This window comes from Dendrobates tinctorius, unplaced genomic scaffold (assembly GCF_039654945.1).
Source record: "Dendrobates tinctorius isolate UK_male_01 unplaced genomic scaffold, ASM3965494v1 ptg000017l, whole genome shotgun sequence".
NCBI classification, from domain to species: Eukaryota; Metazoa; Chordata; class Amphibia; order Anura; family Dendrobatidae; genus Dendrobates; species Dendrobates tinctorius.
In genome coordinates this window covers 11,513,754-11,528,262 of record NW_027361685.1, presented here as the reverse complement: position 1 = coordinate 11,528,262, position 14,509 = coordinate 11,513,754, and the positions used below count along the sequence as shown (strand labels likewise).

Below are 14,509 nucleotides of genomic sequence, written 5' to 3'. Positions count from 1 at the left end.
CTTCCTGAAAAACCTCAGCCCATCTTGCCTAAACACATCGCACAAAAAAACTTCTGACGATTCCAATAACTACTTGCTCTTTATCTTCCTACTCCTACTGATTTTAGGGGACATCTTCTCCAACCCTGGTCCACCATCCCTTATGGAGGAAAACTCTCCCACCAGAAGACTTCATCCACTTCAAATTTATGTTAAGAACCTATAGCTCTGACCTTCACCTCGCCAATCAGCCCTACTTCACCACCCTGATCTCCTCACTATCCGACAACCCCAAGAAACTTTTTGACCCCTTTCACTCCCTCCTCAGGCCGAAAGCACAAGCCCTTATCACAGACATTTGTGCTGATGACCTGGCCTCCCACTTAATAATAATAATAATCTTTATTTATATAGCGCCAACATATTCCGCAGCGCTTTACAGTTGAACAGTTTCAAACAAAATAGATAATACATCAGGAAATCCGCTCCCAGACACCAGGTGCTGTGAGTCTCATCCCTCCCTGCATTTCCCCTGGCTCACTCTCCACATTTGATCCCATCACAGAAGAAGTCGTCTCCAGGCTCCTCTCTTCTTGTGCAACTACGTGAACTACTGACCCCATTCCCTCACATCTACTCCAGTCTCTCTCTCTAGACGTCACAAGCCACCCAACTACAATCTTTAATCTCTCCCTCTCCTCGGACATTTTCCCCTCCTCTTTCAAACACACTATCATTATTCCATTATTAAAGAAACCTGCTCTCGACCCATCCTCCACAAACAACTACAGACCAGTCTCCAATCTCCCCTTCATCTCTAAACTCTTGAAGCGCATGGTCTACTCCCACCTAACCTGTTACCTCTCCATTCACTCCCTTCTAGACCCTTCACAGTCCGGCTTCTGCCCCCTACATTCGACAGAAACTGCACTCATTAAAGTGACCAATGACCTTCTGATGGCAAAATGTAACGGTGACCACTCTCTGCTCATTTTTCTTTACCTTTCTGCAACTTTCGACACTGTTGACCACCATCTCCTACTCTCTAGACTCCAGTCACAAGGCATTAATGACACTGCTCTCTCCTGGTTCTCTTCCTATCTCTCTGACCGCTCCTTCAGTGTTTTGTTCGCTGGCTCCACTTTATCTCCTCTTCCTCTCACTGTTGGTGTACCTCAGGGCTCAGTACTTGGCCCCCTTTGCTTCTCTCTCTACACGGCCCCAATTGGATAGACTATAAGCAGATTTGGGTTTCAGTACCATCTTTATGCTGATGACACACAACTATACATGTCATCCCCTGACCTTACCCCCGCTGTACTACAGAACGCCAGTGACTGTCTGTCCACAGTCTCCAACATCATGTCCGCTCTCTATCTGAAACTCAACCTTTCCAAAACTGAACTCTTCCGCTCCCACTGTCTACTAAACTCCTTAAATCTGACATTTCCCTCTCCGTGGGTGGCACTATAATTATACCCCAGCAGCAGGCGTGCTGTCTGGGTGTTATGTTTGACACCAATCTCTCCGTCACCTCCCATATACAATCTCTTGCCCGCTCTTGCCGCTTACACCTAAAGAGCATCTCTAGAATCCGCACTTTTCTCAACATGGAAACAATAGAAACCCTCACTGTCGCCCTGATACACTCCCGCCTGGTCTACTGTAATGCTCTATTAATTGGCCTCCCCCTCACTTGACTTTCCCCTCTCCAATCCATCCTTAATGCAGAAGCCAGGGTTGTCCATCTGGCTAATAGGTACTCGGACGCGTCCGCTCTTCGCCAGTCGTTATACTGGCTGCCCATTCATTATAGGATCCAATTCAAAATACTTGTTCTCACCCACAAAGCTCTCCACAGTGCGGCACCCCCTTACATCTCCTGCTTCATTTCTGTCTATCGGCCTAGCCGATTGCTGTGCTCTTTAAATGACTTTTGACTAACCTCTGCACTAATCCGTACCTCCCACTCCCAACTCCAAGATTTCTCCCTTGTTGCGCCAATCCTCTAGAATGCTCTACCACAAGAAATTTGGACCAGCCACAACTTGCCCAGTTTTAGGCATTCCCTCAAAACACATTTGTTCAGAGCAGCCTATCACATTCCCTAATCAAAAACCATTTTATTTGTAAGTGTGCATATGTAGCCAATTCACTATCTCTATCTAACCGCCACTCCCTCAAGATGACTGGACTATCATTGTAAATATACACCTGTACTTTGTATCTCCCTCACCTCATTGTACAGGGTGGGCCATTTATATGGATACACCTAAATAAAATGGGAATGGTTGGTGATATCAGCTTCCTGCTTGTGGCACATTAGTATATGGGAGGTGGAAAACTTTTCAAGATGGGTGGTGACCATGGTGGCCATTTTGGATCCAACTTTATTTTTTTCAATGGGAAGAGGGTCATGTGACACATCAAACTTATTGAGAATTTCACAAGAAAAACAATAGTGTTCTTGGTTCTAACATAACTTTATTGTTTCATGAGTTATTTTCAAGTTTCTCTTTGTTTACAGCCATTGACATGTTGCAAAGGTTAACACGTGAGGAGCTGATAGAAATTGTGTTGATGTCTGTTGAACGCAGTACCGGGGTCATTGCAGCAGATTTCAATGCAAGACACCATAAGCAAGAAAACTGTCACCATTCCTGTTTTATTTAGGTGTATCCATATAAATGGCCCACCCAAAAAAGTTTGCCTCATCACTGAACATAATGTTCTGTGTAAACTGAGGGTCCTGTTCCAATTTTTGCTTTGCCCATTCTGCAAATTCAGTGAGCCGCTCTGGGTCACCAAGCATTCCCATTTTATTTAGGTGTATCCATATAAATGGCCCACCCTGTAGATTGTAAGCTCTCATGAGCAGGGTCGTTTTATTTTGCTTTAATTATTGTATTATTGTTAACGTTGTTACGACTGTTGTGTTTGAAACTGTTAAACTGTCAACGCTGTGGAATATGTTGGCGCTATATAAATAACGATTATTATTATTATTATGAACAGGAAAATGGCTACTCCCTTGTGTGAGTTCTCTGGTGCCTAACAACATTTGATTTATGTGTAAACCATTTCCCACATTCTGAACAGGAAAAAGGCTTCTCCCCTGTGTGAGTTCTATGGTGATTAACCAAATCTGAATTCTGGTTAAAACACTTCCCACATTCTGAACAGGAAAAAGGCTTCTCCCCTGTGTGAGTTCTATGGTGATTAACCAAATCTGAATTCTGGTTAAAACACTTCCCACATTCTGAACAGGAAAAAGGCATCTCCCCTATGTGGGTTCGCTGGTGAATAACTAGACTTGATTTCTGGTGAAAACACATCCCACATTCTGAACAGCAAAAAGGCTTCTCCCGTGTGTGACTTCTCTGGTGATTAACAAAATCTGATTTCTGTATAAAACATTTCCCACATTCAGAACAGGAAAAAGGCTTCTCCCCTGTGTGAATTCTCTGGTGCTTAATCAAAGATGATCTCTGGTTAAAATACTTCCCACATTCTGAACAGGAAAAAGGCTTCTCCCCTGTGTGAGTTCTCTGGTGTCTAACAAGATTAGGTTTATGTTTAAAATATTTCCCACATTCTGAACAGGAAAAATGTTTCTCCTCTGTGTGAGTTCTCTCATGCCTAACAAGTTCTGAATTCCAGTTAAAGCATTTCCCACACTTGGAGCAAGAAAATCTCTTCTCCGTTGTGTGATTTTGTTGATGTTTAAGAAACGACTTTTTGAGGGGAAAACTATTTCTATATTCTGAATGTGAAAATGACTTCTTTGCTTTAGGAGCAGTTTGTTTTTTAATGCCTCTTTTGTGACTTTGATTTTCCTTAGTAGTCAGTAATGAATCAGAAGATGGGACCTGTTTCATAGGATCAGATGACAGATCTTTACTGTAAAGGGATGCTGGTATATCTGGAGCAATGGCAATGACTTCAGTTGCATCCTGTGGGATTTTGCGATCATCTGATTTAAAAATTGAAGATGTCAGCTGTCCTGATCTCCTGGTAGAGTCATCTGCTAAGAAAAAAACAATTATTTTGAATATAATATCCTAGAATTTTATATTTTTGAAAATGGCTACTTAAACTGTCTGTAAAAATGGCAAGTTATGTAAAATTATTGAATGACTGTCTAAGTCAATGACAGTTCACAGTCTAATACAAAAAGTTAGAGGATGAACCAGTAGTGTGTGGTGTTCAACTGTTTGTTCATTCTGCCTCCCAAATATAATAAATAAAAAGCAACCCATCAATGATATGTAGGCGAAAATACCACCAATAACAACTCCTACTCATCTCACATAAAACAAGTTCCCACTCAGGTCCATCATCTGTCATTGAAAAAACAGATGTCCACATTACTAATGGCTCAAAGACTCTTGAAATCTTGAAAAGCAACATGGCTTCCATAAACAAAGCCAGCAAAATGCACTCTTTCCAAGTCAAATCTCCCCCTCGCTTCTGAGCTTTGCAGTGTACCTAAACCACATTTACCATCCCTGTATTTGGCATCACTGTAATGAGAAGGACCAACTTAGTTTTCTATGTGCGTGTCTAGTGGAGCACAATCCGGGCATTATGTGCTGGGCAATAATATGGCATATTTCTAATCTTCACTCTCCAACATCCCCTGTGTGCTAATTTCCGCAAAGTCCCTGTGAAGTCAAAATAGTCACTACTCTTATAGATTACTTGACCGAGGGTTATAATTTCCAAAATGTAGTCACTTTATGAGGATTTCTACTGCTCTGGATTTCTGACATTTTGTCATATTGAGACTTCCGCAAACGGTATGTCCCATTTTCTCCAGGATCTGCTCCTGTGACGTCTGCTTCTGTCACCAGGTCCCATCTTATTCATTCTGCAGGCAGCACCGGTGATGGAGGTGACATTAGAAACAGAAGCTGTAGGCGGCACAGGCACTGTTCAGCCACTAAGATTAGAGTGCCTGGGACCAGTAGTACCGTCCAGTCTGGCAGTATGTGTGGGTGCTGTCCAGGTGAAGTTATCTGCTCCCTGCTTCAGCCAATTGGAAAGCACCGCACCGTACTAAAGCTTGAAGCATATTACCGAAGGCTGTCAGATACAGCCTTGGCCTGCTCCGGTTCAGTCCTCGGTGCTCAGCTCCCGGCTTGTGCATTTGCTTCCTGTTATGAAGCCGCTCTGTTTACAGACTACTCTTGCATCTTATAACTTTTTATTTTCTCTCCTCTCCTGGTCCTGACTCAACTATCTATTCTTCTTGCTATTTCACACCACAAAACAGCAGGTAACACCATCGCCCAAGCCTAGGGGTCTTTGTGTAAGTCCAGATCCATGTAGAAGGGTTAAAGGGTGATGAGCAAGACAATCCCTTGGATCTGGAAAATGGAGTAGATAGCGCCAAGCCTCTTCATGGTGGACATCTTTTGAGCTGCCAATTGACCACGTACAATGCCCCCAATAAATTTTGTCGGCAAACTATTCCAGCAAAATTTGCCTTCATACAGCTTAATGGCGCTCTTTCCCTTCTTAACCCTGCCATGTGCCAAGACAGTAGTGTACAACCGTATATAGGGTTTTGTCGCATTCAAGAGAAGTTGGAAAATAACTTGTAATGTCAATTTGTTTCCTATTATCCTTTGTGAAGAATTTCACCGTTATCACCACATAAATTGATACATGTCAGATTTGAAAATTGGGGTCTGATTAGGAAGACAAAACTGGCTGCGAGAAGTGGTTAAATCAGCATTTTGGGCACTAACTACTGTAGTCGAAAACTGAAGATTGATCATTTCAGTAGATGTATTATTGCCTAACTCCACAGTCTCCATCAGTAATAAATGAGCAGCTAGTGGTGAAACCTCTCTGGGGTAATTAGAGTATGGGGCTCGGTGACGTCACAATCTAAACTATCGTAAGCTCCAATATTTTCTGTCAGATGAGTTTCAAGAAGAAATATTACACATTTATAGAGAACTGTGTATAATAGTGCAGAGCTGAGATGTCTTGAATTTAGATCTCGGGCATTTGGAAGAGGTAATGGAGAGCTTATGTTAAAGACTATGAGGGAGTTACAGACTCACATAAGTGAGACAGGCCGATCCCTCCACAAATCATACAAAGCGAAGAACTGTAACCCAATCAGCAAAGAATAAAAAAAAATTTGCATCCCCAACAACATTAAACCAGAGTTGCCCTCATTTATGGTGGACCATTGGAGCTGCTATGGATCCTGACCAGAAGATTACAGAAAATAATATTGCTCCCCATTTCAGGAGAGATTGTGCAGTAATCTGAATTCCTTAGGATCAAAAACAATGTAATTTATGACGTGGAGTGACTCCATGACACCAGGGCTGGAGCCATGCCAAGACATTTCCTACAGGTAAAAGTCAACGGGTAGACAGTCGCACTCAAAATTGAATGTCACTTGCATCAGAGTCATTAAAGGAATTATTATGATTTTTATTAATTTTTTTTCAATAAATCAAGAAAAGTGAAAAAACACCGCAAACAGAGATCAGATTCCAAACATGAGTATTACACGGTTACGTTTTGACCTATACCTAGGTCTTTCTCAAACCATACTGCAAGATAAAAATGCAAAGAAAAATTATTTACCACACTAAACAAAGTGATCAAGATAATGTACAAAAGACTAGAGACATAGTGGACATAAATATATACAAAATTAATAAAATTTAAAAAGGGTGTATGCTGAAAAACCCTAGGGATACAAAATATATAAACATCTATATGTGCACACATAGGACTACACATGGATCTGCGCAATAACAGGAATGCAGTGTAAGACAAGAAGATGGTCATAGGAGATATTGCAGACTATTGGCAAACAAATATACAGTACTAATCATAATGTGCTTGGATAAATGGAAAACGAAGCTGGGTGGTGGAGAAAGGAAAGTATAGCAAACATGAGATACTAACCTCAATAGGAGTGTCAAGGTATATGGAAAGAGGACAATTTTTCAGAGTCCCAAAGTAAGGGCTGTGGGGAAAAAAAAAAAAAGGAGAGATCATAAGAAAAAAGGAACAGAGGGTAAGCAAGGCGCCAGGGGGTGCTGCTGTACTGACCTGTGGCAAGAGAGCGGCCTCCTCCCAGCCTCATAGTGACACTCAACATATATAAACCGAGGCATTCTTGCCTCCACCCACAACACTGCAGATCCCTGCCGCTCTCTTGCCACAGGTCAGTACAGCAGCACCCCCTGGCGCCTTGCTTACCCTCTGTTCCTTTTTTCTTATGATCTCTCCTTTTTTTTTTTTCCCACAGCCCTTACTTTGGGACTCTGAAAAATTGTCCTCTTTCCATATACCTTGACACTCCTATTGAGGTTAGTATCTCATGTTTGCTATACTTTCCTTTCTCCACCACCCAGCTTCGTTTTCCATTTATCCAAGCACATTATGATTAGTACTGTATATTTGTTTGCCAATAGTCTGCAATATCTCCTATGACCATCTTCTTGTCTTACACTGCATTCCTGTTATTGCGCAGATCCATGTGTAGTCCTATGTGTGCACATATAGATGTTTATATATTTTGTATCTATAGGGTTTTTCAGCATACACCCTTTTTAAATTTTATTAATTTTGTACATATTTATGTCCACTATGTCTCTAGCCTTTTGTACATTATCTTGATCACTTTGTTTAGTGTGGTAAATAATTTTTCTTTGCATGTTTATCTTGCAGTATGGTTTGAGAAAGACCTAGGTATAGGTCGAAACGTAACCGTGTAATACTCCTGTTTGGAATCTGATCTCTGTTTGCGGTGTTTTTTCACTTTTCTTGATTTATTGAAAAAAAATTAATAAAAATCATAATAATTCCTTTAATGACTCTGATGCAAGTGACATTCAATTTTGAGTGCGACTGTCTACCCGTTGACTTTTACCTGTGGTATATCCACGTTCAGTCAGCACCTCCTCCTACAGCACGAGTGCGCGTCTTTATTTTTTCTATTGAACACATCTCCTGCAGGCGGGAATAAATGTATATTACAGGGACGTAAATTTGATGAATGCACTGGCATTACCACTGCGTGACAGGGTCAAGAATCTGCATACAGCACCTGCCTGCTCTATGGCTTAACGTGTAGAAATGCAGTAAATATATACAGCAGATATGCCCTACATACACAGATGACCCTGATCTATGAATTACTGAACGTCTCCATGTATGGCTGGGTAGAGCAGGCTGGGGCACACGTACACTTAAGGAGGTGATCATGATTATGAAGCCGTACTGTGTCCTGGATTTGCACTATGTTCCTGCCACCTGCTTGAAAAGGAAAAAGCTGCCGCCCTATGTCTGCGTGATGTCACTACACTGCCGGCTCTTCTATTGCAAAAAAGAAGGGTACCCTGATGAAGGACACCGAAGCCTCAGAAACGCATTGGATAATATCACTCTTTTCTGCAATAGAAGAGAGCCGGCAGTGTAGTGACATCACGCAGACATAGGGCGGCAGCTCTTTCCTTTTCAAGCAGGTGTTAGGATCAGCGCAGCCGGCCTGAACGCTGCTGACTCTGCATCATCCTACACAGTATATATCCAAGACACAGTATGGCTTCATTATCGATTTAATCATCTCCTTAAGTGTATGGGTGCCCCTGACTACTCTGCCCAGCCATACACATAGACGTTTAGTAATGCATATATCAGTGTCATTTAGTGTATTTAGCACATATCTATAGTATTTCTTAACCCCTTCCTGACATATGACGTACTATCCCATCCAGGTAACCCGGACCCGTATGACCGATTGGGATAGTACACCATTGTGATCAGCTGCGCCCACGGGGCGATTATCACAGATGTCAACCGGCACTAAGTGCCAGGAGCGGTCACAGACCGCTCCCAGCACAATAACCCCCATCACACTGCGATCAAATATGATCGCAGATTTTCCCGGAGCATAAGGGAGAATCGTGCAGGGAGCGGGCTCCCTGTGCGCTTCCCTGAGACCCTCAGAACAAAGCAATGTGCTCGTGTTGTTCTGAGGGCCTCCTCACTTCAGGCCCCTGGATCCAAGATGGCCACGGGGGCGTTCTGGGTCCTGAAGGGAGGTGGCTTCTCAGTGCCTGCTGAGAGCAGGCGCTGAGAAGCCACCTGCACTGCCTGTCAGATCGCTGATGACACAGTGCATTGCAAAATGTCAGATCAGCGATCTGACACTGTATAGTGATGTCCCCCCCTGGGACAACGTAATAAAGAAAAAAAAACGCGTAAAAATAATTTTTAGAAAATTCCTAAATAAATTTAAAAAAAATTTCCTAATAATTTCTTTTTTTTGTAAATAACAAAAAACAAAAGTACCGTATTTTCCGCTTTGTAAGACGCACTTTTTTTCCCCCAAAATTGAGGGGAAAAAGGGGGTGCGTCTTACAAAGAGGATATACATTTGCGCTGCCACTGAGGGTACTTGCCGCGGCACTCTGTGCCCTGATGCTGCCGCTGCGCTGTCCGCCACCGCCGCGCTCCTGTCCCCCGGTGGTTTCTTCCGCCCCACCGCCGCCGCCGCGCTCTGTCCCGTTCAGCGTGGGGGGGTCTCTGTCGCTCCATGCCTGCTTTCTTCCTGGAAAATGGCCGCCGCGCATGCGCAGACGGACATCTCGGCACTGAAATCTCGGGAGATGCAGTAAATCTCGGCACTGAAATCTCGGGAGATGAGATTTCAGCGCTGAAATCTCATCTCTATATGTGCACACATAGGACTACACATGGATCTGCGCATGCGCGGCGGCCATTTTCCAGGAAGAAAGCAGGCATGGAGCGACAGAGACCCCCCCACGCTGAACGGGACAGAGAGCGGCGGCGGCGGTGGGGCGGAAGAAACCACCGGGGGACAGGAGCGCGGCGGTGGCGGACAGCGCAGCGGCAGCATCAGGGCACAGAGTGCCGCGGCAAGTACCCTCAGAACGGGACAGAGCGCGGCGATGGCGGCAAACACCGGGGGGACAGAGCGCGGTGGTGGCGATAAGAACCGGGGGAGAGCGCGGCGGTGGTGGCAAGCAGGCACCGGGGGACAGCGTGGCGGTGGTGGCAAGCACTGGGGGACAGAGTGCGGCGGTGGTGGCAAGCAGGCACCGGGGGACAGAGCGTGGCGGTGGTGGCAAGCATCAGGGGACAGAGGGCGGCGGCAGTAACAGACACCGGCAGCGGCACGCTGCACATCAAAACACCCCCTCATCCCAGCAGCAATGTTCCACTCCGGCCTCCTCCATCACCACCCCTGGAAAGCAATAAGACGCATGGATTATAAGATGCACCACCATTTTATTAAAAATAAAGTTTTTTTCCTATTTTTCTCCTCAAAATTTGGGGTGCGTCTTATAATCCGGAGCGTCTTATAAAGCGAAAAATACGGTACATATATTTAGTATTGCCGCGTCCGTAACGACCCGCCCTATAAAACTGTCCCACTAGTTAACCCCTTTAGTGAACCCCTTCAAAAAAAGGCAAAAAACAATGCTTTATCATCATACCACCGAACAAAAAGTGCAATAACGCGCAATCAAAAAGACGGATATAAATAAAAATGGTACCGCTGAAAAGTCATCTTGTTCCGCAAAAAATGACCCGCCATACAGCATCATCAGCGAAAAAAAGTAAAAAGTTATAGCTCGCAGATGCAGAAACAATTATTTATATAAAATTGTTTTTATTGTATAAAAGCGCCAAAACATAACAAAAAATAAATCAGGTATTGCTGCAATCGTACTGATCCGAAGAATAAAACCGCTTTATCAATTTTACCACACACGGAACGGTATAAACGCCCCCCCAAAAGAAATTAATGAAATGCTGGTTTTTGTTCATTCTGCTTCCCAAAAATTGGAATAAAAAGCGATCAAAAAATGTCACGTGCCTGTAAATGGTACCAATAAAAATGTCAACTCGTCCCGCAAAAAATAAGACATCACATGACTTAGTGGGTCAAAATACGGAAAAGTTATAGCTCTCAAAATGTGGTGATGCAAAATCTATTTTTACAATAAAAAGCATTTTTTAGCGTGTGACAGCTGCCAAACATAAAAACCACCATAAATAGTAAATCAAACCCCCCGTTATCACCCCCTTAGTTAGGGAAAAATAATAAAATAAAAAAATGTATTTATTTCCATTTTCCCATTAGGGTTAGGGGTGTGTTGGGGTTAGTGTTGTAGGTAGAATTGGGTGTTTCCACTGTTTGGGCACATCAGGTGCTCTCCAAACGTGACATGGCGTCTGATCTCAATTCCAGCCAATTCTGCGTTGAAAAAGTCAAACGGTGCTCCTTCCCTTACAAGCTCTGCCATGTGCCCAAACAGTGACTACCCCCACATATAGGGTATCAGCCTACTCAGGACAAATTGCACAACAACTTTTGGGGTCCAATTTCTCCTGTTACCCTTGCAAAAATAAAATATTGGGGGTGAAAAATCATTTTTGTGGAAAAAAAATATGATTTATTTATTTTTATGGCTCTACGTTATGAAATTTTGTGTAGCACTTGTGGGTTGAAAGTGCTCACCACACATCTAGATAAGTTCCTTGGGGGGTCTAGTTTCCAAAATGGGGTCACTTGTGGGGGGTTCCACTGTTTAGGCACATCAGGGGCTCTCCAAACGGGACATGACAACCGCAGACCATTCCATCAAAGTCTGCAGTAAAAAATGTCACTACTTCCCTTCCGAGCCATGACGTGTGCCCATACAATTGTTTTCTACCACATATGGGGTACCAGCGTACTCAGGACAAATTGGACAACTTTTGGGGTCCAATTTCTCCTCTTACCCTTGGAAAAATAAAATAATTGGGGACTAAAAGATCATGTTTGTTGAAAAAATATGATTTTTTTATTTTCACGCCAGGGCGTTATAAGCTTCTGTGAAGCACTTGGGGGTTCAAAATGCTCACTAAACATCTAGATAAGTTCCTTGGGGGGTCTAGTTTCCAAAATGGGGTCACTTGTGGGGGGTTTCCACTGTTCAGGCACATCAGGGGCTCTCCAAATGCAACATGGCGTATGATTTCAATTCCAGCCAATTTCGCGTTGAAAAAGTCAAACGGCGCTCCTTCCCTTCTGAGCTCTGCCATGCACCCACACAGTGGTTTACCCCCACATATGGGGTATCTGCGTACTCAGGACAAATTACACAATAACTATTGTGGTCCTGTTTCCCTTAGGAAGATAAATATTGGGGTGAAAAGATCATTTTTGTGGAAAAAATATGATTTTATAATTTTACGGCTGTACGTTATACACTTCTGTGAAGCGCTTGGGGGTTCAAAGATCTCACCACGCATCTAGATAAGTCCCTTGGGGGTCTAGTTTCCAAAATGGGGTCACTTATGGGGGGTTTCCACTGTTTGGGCACATCAGGGGCTCTCCAAACGCAACATGGCGTCTGATCTCAATTCCAGCCAATTTTGCTCTGAAAAAGTTAAGCGGCGCTCCTTCCCTTCTGAGCGCTGCCATGCGCCGAAACAATGGTTCCACCCAACATATCAGGTAACAGCCTACTCAAGACAAATTGCACAATAACTTTTATGGTCCAATTTCTCCTTGTTACCCTTGTTAAAATAAAAAAAATGGACCTGAAGTAATTTTATTGTGAAAAAAAGTTAAATGTTCATTTTTTAAAGATTCAAAAAATTCCTGTGAAGCACCTGAAGGGTTAATAAACTTCTTGAATGTGGTTTTGAGCACCTTCATGGGTGCAGTTTTTAGAATGGTGTCACTTTTGGGTATTTTCTATCATATAGACCCCTCAAAGTGACTTCAAATGTGATGTGGCCCCTGAAAAAAAATGGTGTTGTAATAATGAGAAATCGCTGATCAACTTTTAACCCTTATAACTTCCTAACAAAAAAAAATATTGGTTCCAAAATTGTGCTGATGTAAAGTAAACATGTGGGAAATGTTACTTCTTAAGTATTTTGTGTGACATATCTGTGATTTAAGGGCGCGAAAATTCAAAGTTGGAAAATTGTGAAATTTTCTAAATTTTCGTCAAATTTCCATTTTTCACAAATAAACGCAAGTTATATGAATTAAATTTTACCACTAACATGAAGTACAATATGTCACGAGAAAACAATGTCAGAATCACCAGGATCCATGGAAGCGTTTCAGAGTTACCTCCTCATAAAGGGACAGTGGTCAGAATTGTAAAATTATCCCTGTCACTAACTGCAAATAACCCTTGGGGGTAAAGGGGTTAAAGAGGTTGTCCAGTACTAGGACAAGCATTTCTTAAACTAAATGTTCGTCCCCGATAAAATGATAAAGCTTATACTCACCTGCCCATCTGGCTCCCTTCCAGCGATGTTGGCACTCGCTGCATTGAGACTGCGATGCGGTGGAATGACAAGTGATGCCCAGCGCCCAATCAGCGCAGGTGTCACTGTACACTTAATGTTGGCGATCATATAAGTGAAGTTTAGCCAGAAAGACTGGACCTGGTCTTGTAGGGACCATGAGACATTCAGCAGTACAGAAGGGAGAGAAGATTCATCCGATAAGATCTCAGGGTTCTAGGAAGCGAACAGCATCATTACCCTCCGCTTTCTCTTACAGGCCCAGCATAAGATTTTTCTTCAACTGATTTTCTAACTTGTCAGCACATTCTATGTACACTGTCAATTGGCTTTATAGTTACAGATCTGGGCAGGTAACGGTCAGCGTCTCCTCAACCCAGGTGGTAGATGGATCCTCCAGGTTGTAAGTTCTATAGAAAAGGGCTTTCAATGCCCAAAGTCATTTCAACAGTTTTGGGTGGAGGAGAATGTTGTGGTCTAGAGGCAAAATGATGATCATGGCAATACGGCCGGACTACACCACCGATAAAGCAGCCACAGCCGGTGACTGAGAGGAATCTGTGACTTCTCTGCATTCAGTGGTTACTACTCACCTGGGCAGTCATATGTGGGAATCTCCTCTTTACACCGCTCATCACCCCTCACATATGTCTCTGTAGTATTAATATGGGTCAGATCTTCACCCTGAAACAAATATTGTAAAAGTCACAGACAGATGGAGAAGTCCCGTCTATGATCAGCTCTAATCCTGCCATCTCCACCGTTCTCATTACACAAGTATAAAACATATAATACTGGTGGATAAAACAAGACTGAGCACAAGACCTTCACAGCCGTCTACACATCATAGGGGAGATCTCCTGACACCTTCTCTCCATCTACCTGATGATCCTGAGGAGCACTGGGATCTTCTTGGTTACAGTCCTGTGGAAGAAGAGGACGGGGACATCTCTCTGGTGTTGTCCTCTTACTGGATAGATCTGGAGGAAATACATACAGGGACTGAATTCATTCTCTACATACAGATAATTATAGGCCGTGTGTATTTAGCCCTGTCTATTACCTGGTGATGTGAGGGGCTGGGGAACCTCCATTATGACGTTCTTGTACAGATCCCTGTGTCCTTCTAAATACTCCCATTCCTCCATGGAGAAATAGACGGCGACATCCTGACACCTTATAGGAACCTGACACATACAATGATACCGTC

At 43.2% G+C, this 14,509-nt stretch overlaps 1 protein-coding gene and 1 long non-coding RNA gene across 2 annotated transcripts; one reads left to right on the top strand and one right to left on the bottom strand.

Annotated features, from left to right (window-relative positions):
- Window positions 1–453: 453 nt before the first annotated feature.
- Window positions 454–13,962, bottom strand: LOC141082287 (uncharacterized). Its single transcript, XM_073566234.1, has 2 exons — window positions 13,893–13,962; window positions 454–4,006 (listed from the first exon to the last, which is right to left on the bottom strand). Exon 2 carries the CDS (start codon window positions 3,855–3,857, stop codon window positions 3,003–3,005), a length of 855 nt encoding a protein of 284 aa, XP_073422335.1. The 5' UTR covers window positions 3,858–4,006; window positions 13,893–13,962; the 3' UTR covers window positions 454–3,002.
- LOC141082223 (uncharacterized) lies at window positions 7,115–7,736 on the top strand. The gene is made up of 3 exons (XR_012230470.1): window positions 7,115–7,180; window positions 7,265–7,325; window positions 7,687–7,736. It is a non-coding gene; the product is annotated as an uncharacterized lncRNA (long non-coding RNA).
- Window positions 13,963–14,509: the final 547 nt, after the last annotated feature.

Bases quoted from the DNA above. Each gene is read 5' to 3' on its own strand.
- LOC141082287 (XM_073566234.1), bottom strand. From the start codon at position 3,857: ATGAAACAGGTCCCATCTTCTGATTCATTACTGACTACTAAGGAAAAT.